Source organism: Aspergillus nomiae, assembly GCF_001204775.2.
Source record: "Aspergillus nomiae NRRL 13137 chromosome Unknown contig00044, whole genome shotgun sequence".
Classification (NCBI taxonomy): Eukaryota; Fungi; Ascomycota; class Eurotiomycetes; order Eurotiales; family Aspergillaceae; genus Aspergillus; species Aspergillus nomiae.
Window position 1 is genome coordinate 1 of NW_015378099.1, and position 23,590 is coordinate 23,590.

The following is a 23,590-nucleotide window of genomic DNA, read 5'->3' on the forward strand; positions in this document are numbered from 1 at the left end:
TTTTTTTTTCCCTCCCCTTCCACGTCCATCTTGCTCTCCATCCCTTTGGATCACCGCCAAATTAGTATACCCAACGGTTTTGATCATACTATCTTCAAGTGGGCTTCAGGGGATTGATCACCCGAGAGTCCACGTACTCACCATGGCCTCATTCAAGGTACGGCGTTTGCCGCCATATGCTGCATTTAGTCCCTTTGGACCAAGTAGTACTCTTGGATAAATCGCTAATTCTAATGGTTTCATCCATTGAACAGGAATTGTCTCTTTCTCGCCCTCTACCTCAGTCCAACCCACGCCACCATGCCCACTCCATCTCTCTCGGTGCGGTCAACGCTAATCATCGGGTAACTCGCCGTAAAAGTGTCACCACTGCTGCTGTCGCCAACGCTGCCGCCGCCGCAGTCGCTGCCTCCTTGAAGGATTCAGCTGGGGAGTCCGTAGGAGTTTCTGTGCCTTCGCATCGTCGAGGGAGCCGAAAAGGCTTGGAATCTAGTTCGGTCGGAGCCCCCTCCGGCTTCGGCTCTTATTTCTCACGGAGCATGAATAGCCCCGGCCATGAGCCGCCGGTCGCTCGCAAGGCCTCGCCAACCAACTCAAATGACGCATCCCCGACAACCCTCGCGACCGTAGATGGAAACAATTCCGCCAGCAAGTCCGCCAACAATAATAAGAACCGAAACCGTCGGGCCAGCGAGGGATCGCACCTTATCAAAAGCGAAGGGAAGCGCCCCATGACAGAACTTCGCTGCGATCGTTGCGGGAAAGGGTATAAGCATGGCAGTTGCTTGTCTAAGCATATGTGTGTATCCTCCCCTAACATGCCATCCTACCGTCTGGCTCGATCCGGGGTAAATGCGCCATGTCGGCTCTGTGCAAGGTCGCCTTCGTGGTCATTCAGCTCCCCTTATTCTCCAATCCCTTTTCACCCCCTTGTCATCCTGGGCCACACTCGATTGACGTTTTATGGTACTTAGGTGGGAACATGACCCTGCATGGGCTATTACCTCGAAACTCCTGATCTCTAAGCATCAGCAAGTCCAGCTGCTCGAGGCAGCCTCTGTTTTGGTAAACATGAACCAGGACGATCCGCCAGAGGGCGTGGAGGCCGAGTCGGAAGCATCGTCCGCGTCCCCTGATGCCTCGTCAGAACTTCGAGATGGGCTCAGCTCTGCAGAGACCACTCCGCCCCCGATGGATGAGGATGACGAGGACGATGAAGACATGTCCCCCGAGCCAACTATGGAGAAGCGGTTCAGTGTCAGCACTGCATCGGGTCTCTTCTCCCACTCGTATCAGTCCATGCCCTCGAGCTCCTTCACCGGTAGTGCTCCATGGCACTCGCCGGCGTCTCACACTACCGCCACTCAAGTATCGATACCCGACCGTCGACCGCAGAAGCCAAATTGCACGAAGACGACGAGGCTGATCTCGCTGCAGCCATCGGTCTCTGCACTTTCAACACCCCTCGCACGAGGCCAGTGCCAATGTCCCCTAGTGTGCCCCCCGTCCCTGAATTGCCAAGTCGCTTCCTTGACCAGGCCGGCGCGAGTGGTAACGAGAGTCAGAGCTTGGATCAGTCGGCAACCAAGGAGGCAGATGCCCTTTTTCCAAACTCTACTCCAAACATTTTCCTCTCGCTCTCGTATAACCCTTCCCTGTCGTACAAGGTGTCAGACGAGCGAGAGGTGAAGATGGGGGATGCGGATCGCACCACACGGCAAAGTCGCAATGCAGACGTTGATTTTGGGCACCGGCCCACTGCGGCTGATGAGGACGACGATGGCGTTTTTGGTCGGATGGAGGAGTAAACAACCCCTCATCTTATACCCTCTTGGATCATTGTTTTGTGTGATTCTCACGAACCTCTCTTCGGCCATGGATTCTAGCCGATTGGGCTGCTGCGCTACGGCAGTACCTTTTCATGACATGTACGAGCTCGCGCGTATTTTGCGAACGTTGGTTTTTTCTGTGGTTACTTGTCCTGTTTGAACAACCCCTTTTTGCGTGTATGACAGGTTACTAGGGAATGTATCACCCGTCGGCACTTCGTGTGACCTTGGGGCCCTGGTATGCATGATTGATTTGAATGGATCGTCCCGGTCTTATTACTTTTATTCTTTGCCTTCTCTCTTTCCATTGGTTTCTCCCTCTCTCTCTCCCTTCATATTCCCACTATTGCCACTCAATTACTCCATTTTGACCACCCATGTATCATTTTATTTGTATCACAGCATTTGCATCGCCCTCATATACCGGACCAGAGTCCTTCACATGAGTCCGTCGACTGTTTCCTTTTTATTTGTGTACACAAACTCCCATTGGGATATACTAAATACATCATACTGGGTTATACTTGTCACTCCTGAGCAGCGAAGGGAAGCTGGCTCACGAATTAGATAATTTCTGGTAGACGGATCGAGAATCATTTGGATGATCTACACTAATCATTTATATTCATATGAAAGACTACTAAACATTATATATTTTCTTGCAAAACCCAAATACCAACACATATGCTCAAAACATGTTTGTCAATTCATACATTCCACCGTCACTAGAGCACGCACACCACCTGTCCAAACACATCACGCAAGATGTGAGAAATCCCAAGAGCGTCCAACAAGAACTAAGCTACTCCCCAACTATTCCTACATACCAATTTTTGCTAATAAACGAGCCAAGGACTCAGAGATCTGGAGGTTCACAAAAGATATTGACCCGGTCAATACGCATCCCCGCCCAGCCGCATGATAAGCACAAGTCCAGGGAAGGTGATCAGATCACAGATTGGGCGGTACAAATCTCCGTTGATTACCCACGGGACGAACAGGGTGAATAGGAAGATGTATATATAACTACCTGTACATGTTAATCAGAGGTCGGGGCTTCGGGTTGTTCGTCCTTGTCCGCCAATGCAGGGTCCTCGTCTTCCATCTCTTGTCTCTCCCTCTCTTTTGGGTCTCCACCGTCCCATTCCCTTGGTTGACGCATCCTTTGACGTTTCTGCGACCAGCGCTCTCTCTTTCCTTGACTGGGGCGGTTCTTCTTGCGTCTCTTGTTGGGTTTTTCTAGTTGGTCCTGCTCTAGTTGGTAAGGTCGGGATTGACTACTAGGTCCGGGTTGTGCAGTATGTGCCGCTAGGCTGGCGACCAAAGCACGGATTATCAGACCCGGAGCACGGTTTTGAGGTCGGTACAGATCTAGAGCCCATTGTCGCTCTAGCATGTAGCGGGCTTCGGGAGCAGGTCGTGCGAAGTTGTTGTCAGCGCTGACAGGGCTGACTTCTGGGTCTTCGGCAGCGATAGTGAAGTCTGAAGGTTGTACGCCGAGTTTTCGGCTGCCTTGATTGCGCGAGATCGCTTTCTCCACTTTAGGATGGATCTGAATAGAGGTCGGCGTATCCTCATCACTGCCATCAGATACGTCGGAGGGTGCTCCTGCTCCGGGCCGGGAACCTTTTGCAGAGCGTCCCCACGAGGTGATGCGAGTCCAGCTGTGTAATGAGATACAGGAAATGGCGATGACAATGTCTAGGAACTCTTTGAAAGAAGGCAATGTCGTTGAAGCATTGTCGTCAGTATTCCGATCGACGTGGACATCGTTCCACCAGCTGGGTTTGTCTTCCTCATAGCATATGGGGTAAAGATCGATGAGCGATGTCTCCGTGTTGTTAGTCACTAGGAGTCCCCTCTCGGTGATCAAGTCTGCTCGATTGATGGGACACCAGAGATTGTCCCAGTTGTAGGGCAGAAGATCTTTCGGGAGAGTTGCTGTCTTGTATACCCATGTGGCGACTTGCGCAATGTCGAGGATTGTATTTGCCTCTGATGCTATGCATACGGCGCTCGATATGCGCATAAAGAGAGGCTCGCGGCGGTCAGTGAGCTCCTTCATTCCTGGTACTGTGAAACGAGCACCGAGGAACGTCAAGGTGACAAACAGACCGATAAAGGGAACGAACATTGTCTGCGGTATGAGAGTAATATGTAATGGGTACGGATTGGATGGATCTCACGTCATGTTAGTCTCTCAGCCGTTGATATTAGTCTGGTCTGGTTAACGCATACAAAAGCTTGATGGTAGGCAAGTGTAAGATGTTAGTGGTAATGGGAGAAAGGCTAGGAGATAAGGATCAAAATAGAAGAATATATACTCCTTTCAGGTAAGCGGTCCTTTATTTGCTCTTAGCACAAAAGAGAAACGCAACATGCATTCAGAGCAACAGCCATTGGGCCAGGAACAAAGAGCAAGAACATGTAAAGATGAGCAAGGAGCCTAGCAAGCAAAAGTGAATAAAGACTTGTTCTCCAGTGAAGGGTAAATATGCCACCATCTCAGTGGGTTTCTTTTAGACAAAGATCTATAGACGGGAACAAGAAAGTTTGTACAAGGTATGAAAACCGGCATAAGCCGTAAACCATGTAGAAAAATATTCACTAGCTAGGCATGAATCAGTTCTTTTTAGTAGCAAACAAATCAGATATCACAACAACCTAACTCCATTGTAAAACCCAGGGCATCGTATCTGAAAGAAACAAAGAAAGCGCATAACCTTTAATCGACGTCCATTTCCTCCTGAGTTGTGCCATCCACAAGAACTCTGGTCTTCTTCTTCTGTCTGAGCCTCTCCTCGCTGAAGATCTTGTTCTGCTTGCCCTCCTGCACCAAAGGCATTCCTTCTTCTCTGTCGCGCAGTTCCTTGCGGATAAGGTGCTCGCCCTCGGCCACAACTCTTCGGTCTGCCTCGCGCTTGCGGTCCCGAGCGATCTTGCCTGCCAATCTGCGCTTGGTGAAAGCGCGCTCTCTGCGTTGACGGATCTCCTCCACTCTCTCCATAGCCTTGACGGTAGCGGCCACGAGGTTGCGGTCGTACTTGACGGGGGCGTTCCTCTTCTTGGCGAACTGAGACAGAACGAGAGACGAGTCGACAATCATTTCCTTTCCATTTGCAGCTCTGCTGGTCTTGGTCCACTTCAACTTCCGGGGTTGGCGCTTCATCTTAAAGTTCTTGTGACATTTGCTGGAAGGAGTTAGAGCGTACTTCCACCGTATGGATCATAGAAACCACCCACCTTCTGCAGAACCGGAACATTTTCGAATCGAGCCGCACAAAACTGATACCCTTGCTAGGGTATACAGGGCTATTTTGCTGTTAAAAACAATTATACCTGGGTTGATGGCGGGGTTATAGCATACCGACTGCAGAAGTGGCAGGTTTCAACTCTGCGCAGATGATTAGTGACTTTTTTTTTTTTTGTATTATCAAAGTAGCACTGGTGAGAAACGGCAAAAACCGTAGAAGCTGCAAACTTACCTCATGATGAATGATGTCTCTGCCCACTTCCTTCAAACTTGAAATAAAAAAACAACTGGAGGAGGTTGAAGGTATCAGTGGTGATAACAACCTCAGGTACCGCCAGAAACTTTTCGCAGATCTCCAAAACCGTGGCGGAGAATACGCTAATCCGAAACGGGCATCGGCGGCGACGCTCCGAATTTTTATCTCGACGGCCTTCCGCCTCTCCCAACGAACGTCACATCGAACACTTCTTTCCCGTGTTACTTCAACCTCGACTCAGATATCGCCCATCCTCTGACCGGACTCGGTGTCTTCAAAGACCAGCTATAAACGAAGATGGCTTCAACTCTTGCTATGGGACTCGGTGTCGCGACCGCGGCGTTTTTGGTAAGCCAGTGAACACGGATTCTTTGGCTATAGAGTGTGGCAAACTAACACCGGCATTTTACCTGTGTATAGGGTCGCGCGGGTTTTGTCGCTTTCCGTCGCGCCAGGGGAGGTGTGAACGCCGCGGGCAAGGCATTCTACAAGGGGTAGGTGACTTGGTTGTATAAGTGGAGCTTTAGAGTGGATAGCTGACTGGCATATAGAGGATTTGAACCCCGGATGAACCGTCGCGAAGCCGCATTGATCCTGGAACTTCCGTATGTTTCGAACTCGTTGTCTCGTACCGACTTTGGACAGAGTCTAACAGAATGAATAGGGAACGTACCTTGAACAAGGACAAGGTCCGCAAGAAGCACCGTCAGCTCATGCTTCTTAACCACCCCGATCGTGGCGGCAGCCCGTACCTGGCAACCAAGATCAACGAAGCCAAGGAATTCCTCGATAAGCATACTTAAAGGTGGGATCGGAAGGGGCCGTGGCCCCCTGGTCACCGTTAGGGGTATTGGCGGATCCTCTGACAACGGAAGAGTGGACCTTCCGTTCATTGTATAAGGAAAGAGAATGTCTTTTTTTGGGTGCATAGCATGGCGTTGGTGGAATTTTCGAGGACGAGGTACATTTGTTCCTGCTCCTCCTCGGAGACTTGTGTTTGCATATATCCTGACGAGATCGCCACTCCTGATTACTTTACATGTACTACTGTATAAATACTAAAGAAGCCTATCATTGAGAATTATTCATTTTGCATTGTGGTGTTGCAGCTAGGATAGTACACTATGGCCATGACTGTCGAACAAGACGTATACTGTCCGGGCCTGACTAGGACTCGCATGAGTCTTGTGGTTCCCGGTGAATATAGACAGCTGACGGTGCTCCGGCCTCTTCATCAGGTTATTCACAGAATGATTTGCATGAGATGCATAGATAATCACTGGAAGTTGTAATAACCTCCGTGGGCCGTTCCACGTGGTGCCAAAGACATTCTGTGACTCGAGAGTCGAAACAAGCAAAAGAGTTCCGGAGGTCGGAAGTCTTGTGACTTTGGGGTTTGGACACCTTGAGAAGAAGGAAGAAAACGCCAAGTCCGCCCGGATGTCGGCGTTTCCGGAGACAAGACAGCCGTGAAAATCAGCTGGAAGTTTCAAGTCCAACGGAGATCGGACTTAACAGCTCCCGAAGTCTTGACATCGTACCAAATCCGTATTCGAGCCACGGGAGAGCAACGCACTAAGGATGGACTTGGCGTGAAGCAAAGCCCATCTTAGTACCTGAAAGAAAGGAAATGGTCGCGAAGTGTCAGGTTTAGGTGCCCTACTATTGAATTAGTAAGGTTAATTAGTTCACCCTGTTTGAAGGCAACAACGTAGGTTACGAGTACGAATGCGATGCCTCTCTTTCCTTGGTATCAATCTCTAGGGGGGTTGACAAATGGTCTTCTGAATTTCTACACCCAAGAATTGCCTGATCATAAACGTTACTCTGCTACATAGAATTGTTGACGTCGTTCCTTTCTTTTTTACTTTTTTTTCTCCGTCCACTGAAAAGATTCGCCACGTGCCAGATTTTGGGGAAGGTTGAGTCAGCTATTCTCTTTTCCATTCAACTTTGCGCAACGCACCAAGTACCTTAAGCTATTTTCGCCCTTTTGAAGGTCTTCCCCAGTGGAGAAAGGCTAGCGTCCGATGACCCTAGTCTTTCTGTCGTGTATCACCTAAGCTTCATACTGAACAAGGGAGAGCAAGACGAGACAGATAACAGCTCTTTTACGCCATTGACGTTTTCGCGGAAAGACCCCGCATCTTTCCTATCATTATCACGCCTGAAACGATACCCGCCAACATTAGAACTCCACACTATACTTCTCAGGCTTTTAATACGTCGCAGCGTCACATTCCGTTTGATCTGCCACGATGGATGGCATGGGGGAAGGTCCAGATGGCATGGGCTTTGATATGCCGATGCTGATGAACCAACAGCCCCATCTCTTCGGCGGCTATAACCACGACAGTTCGCGCGGTTCACCGCTGAATAATGTTCTCTCGAATCCCACCTATAACGAGGAACCTGGAATGGCGGGTGAGGACAACAATGACGCCAAGAGGAGAAGGATTGCGAGGGTGAGTAGTGGTTGACTATGACCTTGTCGGTTGAATGTCAGCAAAGCTGATCTTCCCCGTGTAGGCCTGTGACATGTGCCGGAAGAAGAAAATCAAATGCGACGGCAAGATGCCCAAATGCTCCCACTGTATTAACTATAAGACGGATTGTGTTTTCACTCAGGTGGAGAAGAAGCGAAATCCTCCCAAAGGGTATACTTGCGCATCTACCGTATTACTCCTTCGTTGTGGGTGCTGACTGTTTACGCTTCTAGTGCCAAATATATCGAGGGTCTAGAGAATCGGTTAGGGAGAATGGAATCGCTTTTACGTCTGTCTGGTCTCTTGTCGGAGGATGATGGGAAAACCGACCTTGGGACTCTGGAGAAGCGCCTCGCCGACCGATCTCTAGGCAACACGGGGCTGAACGCCTTGAAAAGTCCAACAAATAAATTCAATGGCTCCAGCGCGGCGTCGCAATCCCAGCACACTACTGTGTCTCGCCATTCGACGCCACGGATGGATTCTCACTCCAGTCCGCACACAGCTGCCACCTCTCCCGATTCACCGAAAGAATCCGAGCCAGAAGTCGAGGGATTATCAGACATGATGTGCTCACTTGTGACAAATAATTGTGGAGAAACGCGGTACATCGGTATGCGCATGCTCAGTTCGGCAAACTTAAATCGCAAGCAAGCTAACATTGTATCACAGGATCATCTTCGGGATTTTCCATATTCTCTCCGAAGGGAATTCAATGGGTCAATGAAAAAACAGGCGATACCTCTTTTCAGGACATGATCTCGTCAGCATACGTAGATGATAACAAGTGGATGTACTGGAAACCAGAGATTTTTAGCGACATATTTGCTCGTCGTGTCTTTAAACCCTTACCCCCAAAGGAGGAGGCGCTGTCACTGTTCAAAGATTTCTTCGAGAATTTCAACTGCATGTTCCCGTTGTTTCACGAACCGACATTCATGCACTTGGTGGAGCGCCAATACTCTCGGGATCCATACGAAGGCTCTGGCTGGTGGGCTAGCATCAATGTTGTCCTGGCCATCGCCCACAGGCTACGAGTCATGAGTAATTTGGTGCCTCAAGAAGAGGATAAGAAGGCTTGGCTCTACCTGAAAAATGCTATGGGAGTCTTGACCGAATTAACCATGCGGAATACAGATCTTTTGAGTGTCCAAGCATTGCTAGGCATGGTACGTATCACAAACTTCATCAATGCCTGGGACTTTGGCCTAACAATTGTCTAGTCACTCTTCCTACAAGGAACTCCAAATCCTCAGCCTTCCTTCTTCTTGGTTGCGGCGGCTATCAGGCTGTCGCATAGCATCGGCCTCCATAAACGGGGATCTGGATTCGGACTAAACCCAGTTGAAGTTGAGCAGCGAAAGAGGGTGTTTTGGATCGCTTATCTTCTTGATAAAGAGTATGTCGAGATGATGAATCTCCATACCCATTTGTGATCCCTATTTCTTACATGACTAATATGCTCATAGTATCTGCCTTCGTTCTGGTCGCCCTCCGGTGCAGGATGACGACGATATGAATGTGGAGCTACCCAGCGAAGATCCGCCAGATAACATAGGCAATGTACCTATATCTGACGGAAAGGGGAAGTTCAACTTATTCAGATCATTGTGCCGATTCGCTACCATTGAGAGCCGAGTATATAAGCGGCTATACTCTGCTAAAGCGTCCAAGCAATCCGATGGCGAGTTGCTTAATACTATTGGAGACTTGGACAGAGAACTCGAAGAATGGAAAGACAGCATTCCTATTGATTTCCGACCTGAGCATGAAATCAAAGCTTCCCACACACCCCTTATTCTCCACGTTGTCGTCCTTCATTTTGCCTACTATAACTGCTTGACAACGATCCACCGGATGTCTGTACACCACGGGTATTGGACAAGCCGTCTATCCAACTATGCAATCCAAGGCCTCAATGCCAGGCCGTTAAACCCTAGAGTCTTTTTATCTGCCGTTCTTTGCGTCACGGCCGCCAGAGCGTCTATCAATCTAATCAAATACATACCACACGGTGATTTCGCATGTGTCTGGTGAGTCGAGTGTATAATTCGAGTGTTCGCAGTCGCCCGCTAACAAGGTCTAGGTTGATTCTGTATTATCCCGTTTCAGCATTGGTAACTTTGTTTGCTAATATTCTTCAAAACCCCAACGATGCTCGAGCACGTTCTGATGTCAAACTCATGACTGTGGTTGTCAATTTTCTATCAACGCTCGTGTCTGATGAATCCAATGGGAGCATTAAGCGTATGCTTGGCCTCTGTGGCGAGTTTGAGAGGATAGCCCAAGTAGTTCTTGACAAGGCAGAAAAGGAGTCACATTCGAAGAAGAAACGCAAGGCGGCCCCCGATGAGCCACAGGATTTGCAGCAAAAGACACCTGATGAGAGCTCGGCTCATTCCCCTTCTACTAAAAGGCCAACAGGCGCACCACCAACAACTGCCCCATTCCCATCATCTTCGTATTCGATAAATCTGGGCAACACTGGTCCTGATATGTCGAATGCTGCAAGGGCCTTCGCTCCAGGTCAAAATGTCTTAGGCACTAATGGTGTTCCCACATCTATGCAGGAAAGTATGCACACCATGCCTGGTATGGGACACGAGTTCTCAGATATGCTTAGCCCCAACAACATGGACGGTGTGGGCTTTGGTGATCAACAGCCATTCGGCACTCCTACTGGAACCCCTATGACATCTTTCCAACAACCCTTTGTCCCACAAGACCTATGGCAGATGCCAATGACGATCGAATGGGACTGGGCTGACATGTCTAGCAACTTCCCGGTCTTTGAGGGGACACCCAATCATGGACCCTGATTATGATGAGACGAAAAGATTGACGAATTCTACAACGAGATACACTCGAACCCTAACATTGCATGGAACCAGGGGAGTTGGGGATTGGATTTTCTTATTTTATATCATTGTATCTAGTCATATCTTTTTGGGTGGGGTTAACGGCGTTTAAAAAATGGGGGCTCTTGTTACTCCACTCTTACAACCGCAAGGTCCGCCAGCGCCTGAGGCCAAGGGCAACGTGAACTACGAGAAGCCGAGGATATACGTTACCCCTTCTGTAATATAGGTAGCATTCACATAATGGTTAGTCTGTGACAAGACAATACAAGCATATACTCTATAGTTACGGTCGTAAATATTGTATATCTTCGTTTTTAGGTGGAAATTCAGTACGCATTCAAATAGTATTGAAGGATATGTACATTGTTGAAAATGTTGGAATGTTTGTATCTGAAGGTGTACACTCTCTCGAGCTATTTTGCCTAGACAACGCAAGGTTCGAGTAACCCATGTGCACTTTCTCCCGCAAATTCTCCGTCAAAGACATTGCCCTGCCTATGGACAGATTCAAAGGCAGCAACTATGACGTGGAAAGAGGGTCCATTACCTTCGTTAAGATTCTGGCCGCCGGGCTGGTTTGGTAAGGCCATAAGCCGATGACTCAGCCACCGGAGCGGAACTTCGAAAAAACCCAAAGTCCGACAAAAGGCGGCGGGAATTCAACTTAGTAACTCACCGGCGAAAGACAGCTCTCCCCCCAAAGAGCTTTCCATTCCCTATCCCACCTTCAATTCAGTGCTTCTCGAGGGTTTATATGGATCCGGCAGTCTGCCATTGTCCCTGAACCTCGATTGAAACACCCCCTAACCCTTGCCTTCGGGCTCAACTTCCTCGACCATGGCCACCTTACTCCGACGGCCAGGCAATCTTGCTCGATATTCGAGGAGAGCCGCAGATTATATCTATCGCGCAGGACCACGGTCGGCGCATATCTCACAATCGAGACTATCATCCCTCATCACAACGCCACGCCTTAGAACATATGCTACCCAGACTCCGAAGCCCCCGAACGATAATGACGGTCAACACCAACCGCCGAATCAACCCGGGAACGGTGGCGGTAAGGATGGAGAAGGAAAGAAGCCGGAGGAGCCTCAATCGAAGCTCAGCAAGCAAGAGCAAGAGTCAGTAGATCAATTTATACAGCATTTGAAATCGAAGGTACCCCAGTCACAGCACCAAATGTTGGACGACATGCGGTCGATTATGATGAGTGAAGGATTACCACCGGAGGTCCGCGACTTCATTCAGAAGCACCTGAAATCCGGTAAACCCACGTCTTTGATGGACTACGTGAACTTGACGCGTTACATGGCGAAGTATTTGGAAAACTACGCCTCCAAACTGAACGAGCTGGAGGAGAAGAGAACGCGGGACCAGAACAACTCGGAAGATGGACAGGACCAGAAACAACAAGGACAACAAGGGAAAGGCAAGAATGAATGGAAACCGCCACCGAATGCGAGAGTTTTCGAGTTCCGTTTCGACCCCGCCTCGTTCCTAGTTACCTCCCTTCTATCTTACTATGTCTACCGGAGCTTCTTCCCTGGCGAAAACAGCAAGGATATCACATGGCAAGAGTTCAGAGCGAATTTCTTCGATAAAGGTCTAGTCGAGAAGCTGACCGTCATCAACGGCAACCGGGTTCGGGTTGAACTGAACCGTGACGCGGTCTCTCGGGTTTATCCTGATTCTCCGGCTACCCAGCCCCTATTCCATTACTACTTCAGTATCGGATCGGTTGAGAGTTTCGAGCGGAGATTGGATGAGGCGCAGAATGAACTGGGTATCCCTGGCTCTGAACGTATTCCCGTTTCGTATACGGAAGAAGTATCATGGGGTGCCACCCTCTTGTCCTTTGCTCCTACATTCCTCCTCATTGGTTCAGTTTTCTGGTTGTCGAGACGTGCTGCAGGCGGTGGCGGTGGCCAAAGTGGCATCTTTGGTATTGGAAAGAGTCGTGCCAAGCGTTTCAACCACGAGACAGATATTAAGATCAAGTTCTCTGATGTGGCTGGAATGGACGAGGCTAAGGTTGAAATCATGGAATTTGTCAGCTTCCTTCAGCATCCCGAAAAGTTCCAGAAACTTGGTGCCAAAATTCCTCGCGGTGCCATTCTTTCTGGACCTCCTGGTACTGGTAAGACGTTGCTCGCCAAGGCAACGGCCGGTGAATCCGGTGTTCCGTTCTTCAGTGTCAGTGGTTCAGAGTTCGTTGAGATGTTCGTTGGTGTTGGACCTTCCCGTGTCCGTGACCTCTTTGCCAATGCTCGTAAGAACACGCCTTGCATTATCTTCATCGACGAGATCGATGCCATCGGTAAATCGAGAGCAAAGCAAAGCTTTGGGGGTGGAAATGACGAGCGTGAGAGCACGCTGAACCAGATTCTTACTGAAATGGACGGTTTCAACACCTCTGAGCAAGTGGTTGTCTTGGCTGGTACAAACAGACCTGATGTTCTGGATAAGGCTCTCATGCGGCCGGGGCGTTTCGACCGGCATATCTCTATCGACCGTCCTACCATGGATGGCCGTAAGCAGATTTTCCGCGTCCACCTGAAGAAGATTGTTACCAGCGAGGATATGGAGTACCTCACCGGTAGACTCGCTGCTTTGACCCCCGGCTTCGCTGGTGCCGACATCGCCAACTGCGTGAATGAGGCTGCACTAGTCGGTAAGTAGTTGCCACCTTGCAATTGTTACATCTTGGATTTTTACTAACCCACCTCTGCAGCGGCTCGTGTAAACGCGGATCATGTCACGATGAAGCACTTCGAGCAGGCGATCGAACGTGTCATTGGTGGTCTGGAGAAGAAGTCCCTTGTGCTCTCGCCGGAAGAGAAGCGCACAGTGGCGTATCACGAAGCTGGACACGCTATTTGTGGCTGGTATTTCCGCTGGGCTGACCCGCTCCTGAAGGTTTCTATCATTCCCCGTGGACAAGGCGCTCTGGGTTACGCTCAGTATCTCCCAGCCGGAGGTGACACTTACTTGATGAATGTCAACCAGCTCATGGACCGTATGGCTATGACTCTGGGAGGCCGTGTCAGTGAGGAGCTGCACTTTGATACCGTCACCAGCGGAGCTAGCGACGATTTCAACAAGGTTACTCGCATGGCAACCGCCATGGTTACGAAATTCGGCATGTCACCCAAGCTGAAGTACATCTACTACGAGGAGGATCCCAACCAGTTCCACAAGCCTTTCTCCGAAGAAACAGCCAAGGATATTGACACGGAAGTCCGTCGGATTGTCGCCGAGGCATACCAACAATGCCGCACCCTTCTGACCGAGAAGAAGAAGGAAGTCGGCATCGTCGCCGAGGAGCTTCTGGCCAAGGAAGTCCTCAGCCGTGACGACCTCATCCGACTTCTCGGACCCAGGCCCTGGCCCGAGTCTGGCGAGTTCGCCAAGTACTTCGACGGTGCCAAAGGAGCCACTATCGCCCCTCCCGAACCCGCCCAGTCAAGTGAAGTCACCGAAGGCAAAGACGGAAGAGACCAAACGCCATCCCCACAATAGACAAATGCGCTTGTTGAATTCCTTATCTAGACACAGGAAATTTTACGGTTGACGAGGGGACTTATATCAATTTGGGTTTTGTATTTATCTCGTTACGGAAGCATCTCCTTTCTTTGTTCTTTTTTCCTCCTTTTTAATCCCTCTATTCGTTCTTCCTCCTTTTCCTTACCTTTCCTCCTTCAACATCGCCATAAATACTAGGATCTCTTCATATCTCGCTCCATTTTCCTCTTGTTTCCTTTTCTTCTCACCCCAACTCTGTCGCTTCCACGTTCTCCCTCTTATAAGAAGCATCCGGTGTACTGTACTGTATAGTAGGTAGCTCATTTGACTCATCTTTCTTATATTCACCTCAAGCTCGTTTGCTGGTAGACCAGTGTTATGCGGATTGGTAGTTCTATGCATATACTGGTTAGGGCTTGAACTTGTATAGTACTTAATTTGTATAATATGTTTAGAATATATTTGGCTTTGGCCTACTTTGCAAAACCTCAACAGAATAACGCCAACATAGTAGGTTTTTAATATACATGTACCCAGAAACCCCAGACCGAACAAACCATTGGTATCATATGACCGATATATAGAATCGACACAACATAACCCACTTCCCTGACTTTTGCACCTCCTCACTGATGCTTCTTGTCCTCCTCTTCTCCCGACTGCTCAGACTTTTCAGTCTTCTTAGCCTTCTTGGCCTTGCCCTTATACTTGGGCTTCGCGGAGAAGCGGGGAATGAACCGTCCAACACGAGCCTGGTACTCGCTGTATTCAGGGTACTTGCTAGAGCTGATGGACTCGGTAAGACGAGTGCTTCCCTGGAAGATCATGAGGAGAACCAGGACACCAACTCCAGTCCACTGGGCATACGACTCGGTGCGGTAGCAGTTCCACAAGTAGAGGGTCAGCCAGATAGCCTGCTCGGCGAGGAAGTTGGGATGGCGAGACAGAGACCACAGGCCGCTGACAGTGAAGCCGCGTTCCAGGTCCTCGGGGGTAAATTGGCTCTTGTACTGATCAGGGATGCGCGCCGTCTTCTGGTATTCATGCTTGGCGCAGTGGAAGTGCCATTGCTGCTGATCGGCGAAATATTCGATGATAATGAAGAAGAAGGCGACACGAGAGAATACCAGGTCGGGGACCTCAAATGTCTTTCCGCCAGGGAGGCGCGACAGAAGGAGGAAGTTGTAGGTGGGCGCCGCGAGGAGCAACAGCAGCAGCGACTGGATCAGGGAGATGAAACGATGTTGAAAATGAAGAAGACGAATCCGTTGTTAATCTTTGAGCGCACAATCGCCCAACGGTAGTCTTCCGAGCCGATCTTGTAGCCTCCTTTGCGCCAGTAGTTGAATGCCAGGCGGACCTGCGCGCAATTAGTATTTGAAATTGAGAAGCTAGCGCAATGATTGTCTTACACTCCAGAGAATAGAGATAGCGGCGATCGTGTCCAGATGTTGCGTGCGCAGATCAGACATGCGTGCCCAAAGGGCGAAATGCACATTGTATATAGCTGGCAGAAAAGGCCAGAACCGATCGACTTGGGAGTAGTTTCGGTTGATCTCTGAGAAGAGAAAGAAGAATACAGATAGGGCTAGACTGAATCCCAGCGCTGTAATGAAAGGGTTGGTGGAGAGATAGATTTCTTTCAAACCATCCACATCCTTGGCTACCGCAGCAACCTGAAGCCTTTCGGGGAGAGTAATCAACTGCGAAAGAAATGGTAGCACAGTGTGATCGAATGAGGCGCAGTCCACGGCAGACTGAACCTCAGGGAGTGGCAACGCCATTTTCGCAAGCTTAGTCTATTGTTGGTGAAGGATTATCGCACCAAACCAAGGCGAATGGGGGGAAGTGAATGAAGGGAAGGTGGGCGGATGAAATCAAAACAGACAACAACAGTCTTGAGCTCACGCTTACCGCATCGGGTCCCGGAGCTTGGGCCAACTGGCTGTTGCTGCCTCAGGCATAAATGCATGTATCAACGGCGGGAAATCGCGTATTTTTTGTGGTTCAATTGCTTCCTTCCTACCAGCAATGGTATCCGACCAACTATCGAAAGGGCCTATTTAGATAATGGAAATTATCTCAATTTACCTTTAACCTGAGCCCACGGTCATGACCGTTCCCAGAGTCTTGTGTGTGGCTGAGAAGCCTGCCATTGCCAAGGCTGTAAGCCAACATCTTTCTGGAGGTTCCTTCCAAACCGTAAGTTATCGAATATGGGTATTTGGCTAGATGTGAGGGTACATGTGCTAAGGTAGACGTAGATCCCCGTGCGTGGGAACCAATATGTGAAGAATTATGTGTTCGATTTCAATTTTGGCGGCTCTTGGGGCACCTGCGCCGTTACTATGACTAGTGTTATTGGACACTTGACGACCTTGGAATTCGAACGGCAATATAAGGGCTGGCTATCATGCCCACCTGGTGCACTATTCGAGGCTCCAGTGCATATAGCTGTGGACTCCGTATGTAGTCGTTCTTGTATGGCATGGCAAGGCTATGAGGAACGTGTACTAAGCTCGAAAACAGGACAAAGCAGCCATTGCAAAGAATATACAAGAGCAGGCTAAATACTGCAAAGCTTTGTTTATCTGGACTGACTGTGACCGAGAAGGGGAACATATCGGGACAGAGGTCCGAAAACAAGCAAAAGAAGGGAATGCCCGAATTATCGTTAAACGGGCCAGGTTCAGTAATACTGAGAAGGCGTGAGTAGAATCACCCATGGTGTTTTTTTACAAGCTTTCTAACAATATGCTCAAAGCCACGTTCTCAACGCAGCTCGATCACTTATTGAGCTGGATGATCTTCAAGCGAATGCGGTAGCTGCCAGAATAGAGCTGGATCTTCGGATCGGGGCTGCGTTCACTCGCTTGCAAACCCTTCAGCTGAAACATATGTCAGAGGCTCTGAGCGAGAAGATCATTAGCTATGGTATGTTGTCTGCACTAAGCTTTCTTTGTCAAGTTCTGATTTTCGGCAGGATCTTGTCAGTTTCCTACACTGGGGTTCGTTGTTGACCGTTATCTACGCGTGAAAAACTTCAAACCTGAAAGTTTCTGGGGCATCAAGGTAATGCATACCCGCGACGGTATCAAAGTGAATTTCCTCTGGAGAAGGGTACACCTATTCGATAGGGCTGCAGTGACAGTGATGCTAGAGCGTTGTCTCATGACTAAAGAGGCCGAAGTGACCAAAGTCAATCAAAAGCCCACCAGCAAGTGGAGGCCTTTGCCGCTGACAACAGTAGACCTGCAAATGATGGGTAGTAGATATCTTCGCATGGACAGTCAGAAAATTATGAAGGTAAGGATAGTTCCCGCCTCAGCTGTATAGGTACTTACCGACTCCAGGTCGCCGAAGCTCTTTATACTAAAGGGTTCATAAGTTACCCACGCACAGAAACAGACCAGTTTGATAAAGGCATCGATCTGAAGAAATTAATTGAAAAGCAATTCCCAGACACAAACTGGGGCCAGTACGCCCGAGGGTATGTTCTACGATCGTAGATTTGCACCACATTGATTAACTCGATGGCCCAGTCTTCTCGATGGCGGATATAGAACCCCCAGAGCGGGCCGTCACAATGATCGCGCACATCCGCCCATTCACCCTATCTGCTGGGTTTCACCAACCGCATTAAGCGCTGATGAAAAGAAAGTCTATGAGTTTGTTGTCCGGCGCTTCTTGGCGTGCTGTTCCGAAGACGCAAAGGGTCAAACATCCGAAGTCGAGATCAAGTACGGCGACGAGATGTTCCATGCCAAAGGGCTCATCGTCTTAGAGAGAAATTATCTTGACGTATATGTCTATGACAAATGGGAAAGCAGCCAACAGCTACCTAACTTCCAGATGGGAGAGCGCTTTGAGCCTACGGAAGCCAAGATCTTTGACGGCAAGACAACACCACCGAACTACCTGACCGAGCCTGAACTTATCGGACTTATGGATGCCAACGGAATTGGCACCGACGCTACTATGGCAGAACACATCGCCAAGATCAAGGAGCGAGAGTATGTTGCTGTTCATTCGCGTGGAAGTGGGCGCAACGCGGTGAAGGAACTCATCCCAACTCGCCTCGGCGTCGCGTTGGTAGAGGGCTACGACAATGTCGTCGCCGGTCTCCCAGATAGCCCTTCTCTCAGTAAACCCTTTCTTCGCAAAGAGATGGAGCTTCGGATGCGAGAGATCTGCGCCGGGTCTAAGTCGCGAACGGAGGTTGTGCAGCAGAGTTTAGAGATGTACCGGGAGGTCTTTATACACACTCAGAGACGAATCAGTATGTTGAAGGGTGCGGTTCGAAAGTATCTCATTGAAGAGGCGGCGTCTTGATCTATATCTTACAGTCGCGGTGCGGAGTTAAGATTTGGTGGACTCGTGAGCTTGTAAATATGATACCCTATGCCCGGGATTGGGCTTGTATTTTGGACGTTGCACGCTGTCTGGTAATAGAGAGGCCGAATAGAACAACCATAGTATCGGCTGATAATTATAAACCTACTCTTAGGAGACAATGAATGGCTATAGATGTTCAATGCACTTCAAACGGCCTTTGCGAACTATATTCATGCCTGAGGCATGAATTACTATACACCATACCCCAACAGGTAATCCTATGATCTATAGAAATAACTCATAGTTAACAGAGAACAACAATAACTATATATAGAGAACCCCAAGTTTGACTTCAGCAATATACTACCATGAAAAAGAATCTTTAGACCTACTTATTACCCTCGAACCCAGCCAGTTTCCAACATTCCATGCCTTGTCTGTCTCTTGCTACCTGCTCTATCACGAAATATTACTTACCCATGAAGCAGGATATAATACCTATAAAGCTGATTATTTTCCTATCTCCAGAGATTAGAAAGAAAACCAAAAACAGTAATATCACAAACGCCTTCCCAGGTATAGTACAGCCAGCCCCAAGACAGAATCCAAGAAGTCCTTGGCCCCCAAAACCCCAGACCAGGCACGGTGACCGCCATAGCGCCAGCGCCAAGAAGAAAAACTGGGTCGACATGCTCACCCTGCATATATGATTTTAGTGGGAATGTTCTAAAGCTTCACCGGAACTATGAGAACCTACCAGGGGAAACCCAGCACAACCCGGGCAATGGAGATCTCCCCGTGTAGGCAGTGTCAGCAACGTCCAGCGCAGCATCAGCACCGGTGCCACATCCGGGGCATAGAGAGACGCAAAGCTAAAGAGGAGCGATACAGATGCCTTGGGAACATGTGCCCGGGTTACAGTCGGTGTTGTTGCGGCATCGAGGGTCTGATCCAGGCGGTATGACCACGCCGGGTCCATACTCGGCTGAATCGAGGCAGATGCCATCGTAACAGACTCCTGGGGAGCAGTCGACGTTGGCGCGGCATTTGGTGATCTTTCGAGCCTTTACAAGTCTGCGATAGGAAATTTGGGGAGGGCCTGTGGTGTTGATACTGTTAGTATATTCGGTGTATATCTTGAGGGGCATATTGCTCACTCTGGCCAGCTCTAGATGGTAGGTTTTTGTTTTGAATGGGAGGGGATGGCAACAGGAGCAACGAGGCCGACAAGAAACATAGCAATAAGGGTTATAAACTTCATTGTGACGGACTGGTGTTGAGAAGTGATAGGAGGATGTAGGAAAGGATTTCAATACATATATAAAAGAATTGGGAGATATAATTAAAACAGAAGACCAGTAGGAAGGAACTGCAGACAACAAGGTGGGGGGGGAGGAGTTATTTATAGGAGCCGATGGTTCAACTATACGCAAAGCATTAAGTATTAGGCGTATAACAGCTGGAATTACTTTGATTTTATTACTTAACTATGTGAGAGGACATCGTACTCGTCCCACACCCCCCTGGGGCACACCACTTACATATCCCGTCAACCTCCAGCATATCAGCTCTAGAAGAACTGCGATTATGTTGGGCAGGTTCTTTTGTCCTCTCATCTCTCTGCTATATACTTATCTGTAATGATACTAATCTCTTTCTTGTGGTTGGACAAGTAGACCTCTTATTCAAGCTCTAGTCGCCTTGACAGTCTGTTTCCAGACATATTGTAGCAATCTGACAATGGAGAATACATGGATGATCTTGCTCTTTAGCGTACCTCAGCGTAGCTTGGGAGAAACAGTATTCTAATAGGATAGTCAACGAGTTTTGCTGTCGTTTCAAATAATTATTAAACTTCCCAGCAGAAATCTCTTTCTTTTAATATATATCTTGGCGATTGAGAATATATATCTATGTAGGTCAATTATATAGGTACGAACATATTACCAGTTGGCAAAGTCATCAAGAGTGACTGCTTATCTATAAAAAGGTACTCTCCGTGGGATAGCAGATCATATACCTCCAGGCTGTTTGACTACTATTTTATATACCGGTTGATGCAGAGGTAAAGAAATCGGACTGGTTACTAGAGGAGTAGAGCGGGCCACTATATAGAAATAAAATTAGAGAGAGGAAGAAAAGAATATAGAATTAAGATAATGCTCTCTGTGACTGTTTTCAGCTTAGAGCACCATGTGTCTCACATATAAATGCCACCACTGCAACTCACTAGCGTGGGATAGCCGACTTGCGTTTTCGACAGAGTCAGGAGCAGTTAATGTACCCCACAAGATGCGTGATAAGTTACGCTACCCATACGTGAGCAAGAGCCCGGGGAATTATGATACTATGTTGCAAGATAGTGGCCGTTGGTATAAAACTGATGTGATTTCAAGAGATATGTGTGGTATTGGACATGTGTTTTCCTGGTATAGAGTCTAACCTTTGACTAGTACTGTACAATGGCAAACACCCATTATGTTAACGTGGCTGCTAACCAACTAAAGAGCAGGCAAGACCATGGTCCCAAGCATGCAAGTCGCCAGGACATGCTTTTGATTTGTTCGACAAGAACTCTTGACGTCGTAAGCTCATGACTTCTGGAGCAACTCCAATACAATAGTGTTTGCTTAACCAAGCCACGACATCCCCCACAGTGTGAATGTAGTGATGCACTCTCTCGGGCTCCGCATGAGATCAACTGCTTCGTGAAAAGAGATAATCCATTTTCTATACCACTGTCGACTCAATCATGGTGCTCCGCGCTAGGAGGAAAGGCCGCTTCAACGTCTCGATCCACTTTTCCACCACGGGCTTCCCGAGCGAGCCAGTGTAGGTTGCGTAGTCGGTGTTCCCGCATATATTTCCTTTGCTCATATGATATATCAAGCCTCGGCTCATCATCCTGGAATCCGTTGGTTGAAAGAGAGTGTATGGAATAACCGATAAGGACAGCAGCGATGCAGCCAAGGAGGACGATGACGACGATTGCTTCGTATGAAAGAGCCATACTCTATGATTTATACTTTATCAGCTTCAATTCGCACATACCGAAGACGAGGGAAAGCACAACTCACGATTGGAAAGAGGGACTGTTATATGAGAAAGATGAAGTTCAATGAATAGTTTCTAGCGCTCCACAAATGAAATGGTATATATATATGAATTGATTTGAAGATGAAAGAGTGACAAGAACGAAAGAATCTGCTTGAACACCATTATCTCCCTCCTTCTACTCTTATTTATACCCCTACCCCTCTTCCATCGACGAAGGACCAAAAGAAAAATCTATTCATAGCCTGACATGGTCACTAATGTTTGGTTCATCTGGCCTGGATCTCCTCTGTTTAGTATCAAATCTTGATAACGGCCTTCATTGGACGGCTTAATGTGACAGGCTAAACCCAAAGACGTTAGTCTAATTTCGTATGATGTCATTTGCGAGCGGGCCAATCAGAGCACAGGTTAGTAGATGCCAAAAGCAACGATGGCTCAAACATTCCAAACCCACCAGCACGGACTAGTTAGGAGTACTACTAGGTAAGAGACTACTGCGAGCACGAGACTTCGGATATTTTAGGCTAGCCGGGGCTATTCAGGTACTGACAAACGCTATTGGCCATCCTGGCGTCTCGGCTGTCCAAACTGTTGGACCTCAGGAGTTAAAGACGGAAGGAGCCAAAAGCCGAGATTGATTGGGGGCCAGATCCAATTGGTATGAGGCTGGAACAGCTCATTTTGCTCCACACTCGTTATCAGGGGTGTGAATTGGCTATCTTGATGGCCGGTAGGTTTAGCCTACTTCGAATACCGAGTCTTTCTTTAAGATGGCTGTGTTTAGATAGGTGATACTGCGCTAACCCAGTTGGGTATTTAGGGCCTGCTTCCATAGTACCGAATGCTCCGGTCTACAATACTTTAGCTGTTGCTCCTATGATTCTGTTGGTAAAAGTTAAGAGACTGAGGACTTCTCTCTCTCTGTGTATGTCTCTGTGTGTGGACCATTTAGCTGTTAAAGAGACTCTGTAAATGCGAAAAAGCCGGTAGGGTATGTGTTTAGACGAAACTAACAAAGGGTTAATTGGACATATTTGCATCGCCTCAAATCTTATGAGATCAAATTTCACTATTTACAAGAATATATCGAGGCCGGAACGACCTGCCATAGTGCACTGAGGCATATATGGCCAGCTCAAATCAGCAAAGGACATGTCCTTAGGCCAGTCGCTTGCCAAGCACAGCACCATAGTAAATGGTAGCGCCGAGACAGACCAGATTGATCAAGCTCGAGAAGCCGTGGAGTCGGCCAAACTTCTTGTTAAGAGCTACCATCTCCTTGGAATGGGGAGGGGGGTCATAACTCTTCTTGCCATCACGGGTTTCTGGGCAATCAAATCAGTGCGCTTTCCCATTAGAAGGAGGCCGATGTTCTTACCCTGGTGCTTTCTTTCACGCATGGTGTTAACAGTCAGAGGGCGGAGCACGACCATGTTGACAAGTCCAGTCACAGCAGCCGCGGCCATGGGGAGCAAAGTCTTGGGGTTCTCCAAGAGTCCAGAGATGCCGAGCGGCTGTCCATTGTTGCTAGCTGTCAAAGCAACTAGCACTGGAAGTGCCGTTTGAAGAGAAAAGTAAATTGGGAATGTGGCAGTCTGCAACGAAGCAAACTGAGGTCGAGGAAGGGCTCTAAAAGCTACAATTCCGGAAACGAAGGTCTATTCCGTTGAGAATTAGTAGACTGTCAATGGCGCTAAATGTTGCATGATCGTTGACCTGATACACTTGGACACCGAGTAGAGTGCCATAGCTGGAAGTACCAATAAGCAAGTTGCTTCTGCATAGACTACATGCCTGTAAAATACTCACCTTAGAATGTGATAAGGGCGAGGGTCAATCATGGTGGGAAAATGGAACAGTGAGTAGTATGTATTGAAATCAACAACGGACGGGGTCCAAGGCAGTGATGTAACAGGGAAGCGCTCCGCTTTTAGTATTCCGTACTGTTGTCCCTCACTGTCCGCCTCACCGCCCACATGATTGATTAG

At 48.5% G+C, this 23,590-nt stretch overlaps 9 protein-coding genes across 9 annotated transcripts; 5 read left to right on the top strand and 4 right to left on the bottom strand.

Moving 5' to 3' along the window:
• Nucleotides 1-142: 142 nt before the first annotated feature.
• Nucleotides 143-1,808, top strand: ANOM_002445 (putative C2H2 finger domain protein; the record flags this gene model as incomplete). The annotated part of the gene is made up of 4 exons (XM_015547702.1): nucleotides 143-157; nucleotides 255-799; nucleotides 975-1,289; nucleotides 1,370-1,808. 4 exons carry the CDS (start codon nucleotides 143-145, stop codon nucleotides 1,806-1,808), a joined length of 1,314 nt encoding a protein of 437 aa, XP_015409735.1.
• A 1,060-nt stretch (nucleotides 1,809-2,868) lies between these two features.
• ANOM_002446 (uncharacterized protein) lies at nucleotides 2,869-3,963 on the bottom strand (the record flags this gene model as incomplete). The annotated part of the gene is made up of 1 exon (XM_015547703.1): nucleotides 2,869-3,963. One exon carries the CDS (start codon nucleotides 3,961-3,963, stop codon nucleotides 2,869-2,871), a length of 1,095 nt encoding a protein of 364 aa, XP_015409737.1.
• Nucleotides 3,964-4,554: 591 nt separating this feature from the next.
• ANOM_002447 (ribosomal eL24 family protein) lies at nucleotides 4,555-5,354 on the bottom strand (the record flags this gene model as incomplete). Its single annotated transcript, XM_015547704.1, has 4 exons — nucleotides 5,315-5,354; nucleotides 5,197-5,223; nucleotides 5,073-5,141; nucleotides 4,555-5,020 (listed from the first exon to the last, which is right to left on the bottom strand). The coding sequence occupies exons 1-4, from the start codon at nucleotides 5,317-5,319 to the stop codon at nucleotides 4,555-4,557; spliced, it is 567 nt and encodes a 188-aa protein (XP_015409736.1). The 5' UTR covers nucleotides 5,320-5,354.
• A 189-nt stretch (nucleotides 5,355-5,543) lies between these two features.
• pam18 (putative mitochondrial DnaJ chaperone (Tim14)) lies at nucleotides 5,544-6,232 on the top strand. Its single transcript, XM_015547705.1, has 4 exons — nucleotides 5,544-5,686; nucleotides 5,759-5,832; nucleotides 5,890-5,943; nucleotides 6,003-6,232. Exons 1-4 carry the CDS (start codon nucleotides 5,636-5,638, stop codon nucleotides 6,139-6,141), a joined length of 318 nt encoding a protein of 105 aa, XP_015409734.1. The 5' UTR covers nucleotides 5,544-5,635; the 3' UTR covers nucleotides 6,142-6,232.
• Nucleotides 6,233-7,541: 1,309 nt separating this feature from the next.
• Nucleotides 7,542-10,643, top strand: atrR (transcription factor atrR; the record flags this gene model as incomplete). Its single annotated transcript, XM_015547706.1, has 7 exons — nucleotides 7,542-7,803; nucleotides 7,868-7,995; nucleotides 8,058-8,437; nucleotides 8,497-8,993; nucleotides 9,048-9,223; nucleotides 9,294-9,857; nucleotides 9,911-10,643. The coding sequence occupies exons 1-7, from the start codon at nucleotides 7,597-7,599 to the stop codon at nucleotides 10,641-10,643; spliced, it is 2,685 nt and encodes an 894-aa protein (XP_015409733.1). The 5' UTR covers nucleotides 7,542-7,596.
• An 879-nt stretch (nucleotides 10,644-11,522) lies between these two features.
• On the top strand, nucleotides 11,523-14,207 carry ANOM_002450 (ATP-dependent metallopeptidase FtsH/Yme1/Tma family protein; the record flags this gene model as incomplete). Its single annotated transcript, XM_015547707.1, has 2 exons — nucleotides 11,523-13,359; nucleotides 13,420-14,207. 2 exons carry the CDS (start codon nucleotides 11,523-11,525, stop codon nucleotides 14,205-14,207), a joined length of 2,625 nt encoding a protein of 874 aa, XP_015409759.1.
• Nucleotides 14,208-14,836: 629 nt separating this feature from the next.
• On the bottom strand, nucleotides 14,837-15,994 carry ANOM_002451 (DUF1295 domain protein; the record flags this gene model as incomplete). The annotated part of the gene is made up of 3 exons (XM_015547708.1): nucleotides 14,837-15,430; nucleotides 15,499-15,570; nucleotides 15,623-15,994. The coding sequence occupies 3 exons, from the start codon at nucleotides 15,992-15,994 to the stop codon at nucleotides 14,837-14,839; spliced, it is 1,038 nt and encodes a 345-aa protein (XP_015409760.1).
• Nucleotides 15,995-16,322: 328 nt separating this feature from the next.
• ANOM_002452 (DNA topoisomerase 3) lies at nucleotides 16,323-18,542 on the top strand (the record flags this gene model as incomplete). Its single annotated transcript, XM_015547709.1, has 7 exons — nucleotides 16,323-16,412; nucleotides 16,475-16,675; nucleotides 16,740-16,918; nucleotides 16,975-17,144; nucleotides 17,194-17,516; nucleotides 17,564-17,700; nucleotides 17,753-18,542. 7 exons carry the CDS (start codon nucleotides 16,323-16,325, stop codon nucleotides 18,540-18,542), a joined length of 1,890 nt encoding a protein of 629 aa, XP_015409757.1.
• Nucleotides 18,543-22,760: 4,218 nt separating this feature from the next.
• ANOM_002453 (DUF4149 domain-containing protein) lies at nucleotides 22,761-23,507 on the bottom strand (the record flags this gene model as incomplete). Its single annotated transcript, XM_015547710.1, has 4 exons — nucleotides 22,761-22,927; nucleotides 22,981-23,260; nucleotides 23,319-23,352; nucleotides 23,412-23,507. Coding segments are annotated over 4 exons (576 nt in total), but the record flags the coding sequence as incomplete, so codon positions are not given.
• Between the last annotated feature and the right edge of the window lie 83 nt (nucleotides 23,508-23,590).

What these genes read in the sequence shown, in the direction of transcription:
- pam18 (XM_015547705.1), top strand. Translation starts at nt 5,636, where the DNA reads ATGGCTTCAACTCTTGCTATGGGACTCGGTGTCGCGACCGCGGCGTTT. An exon ending in GGCAAGGCATTCTACAAGGG is followed by an intron (nt 5,833 to 5,889) that starts GTAGGTGACTTG and finishes ACTGGCATATAG; the next exon opens with AGGATTTGAACCCCGGATGA. An exon ending in GCATTGATCCTGGAACTTCC is followed by an intron (nt 5,944 to 6,002) that starts GTATGTTTCGAA and finishes CAGAATGAATAG; the next exon opens with GGAACGTACCTTGAACAAGG.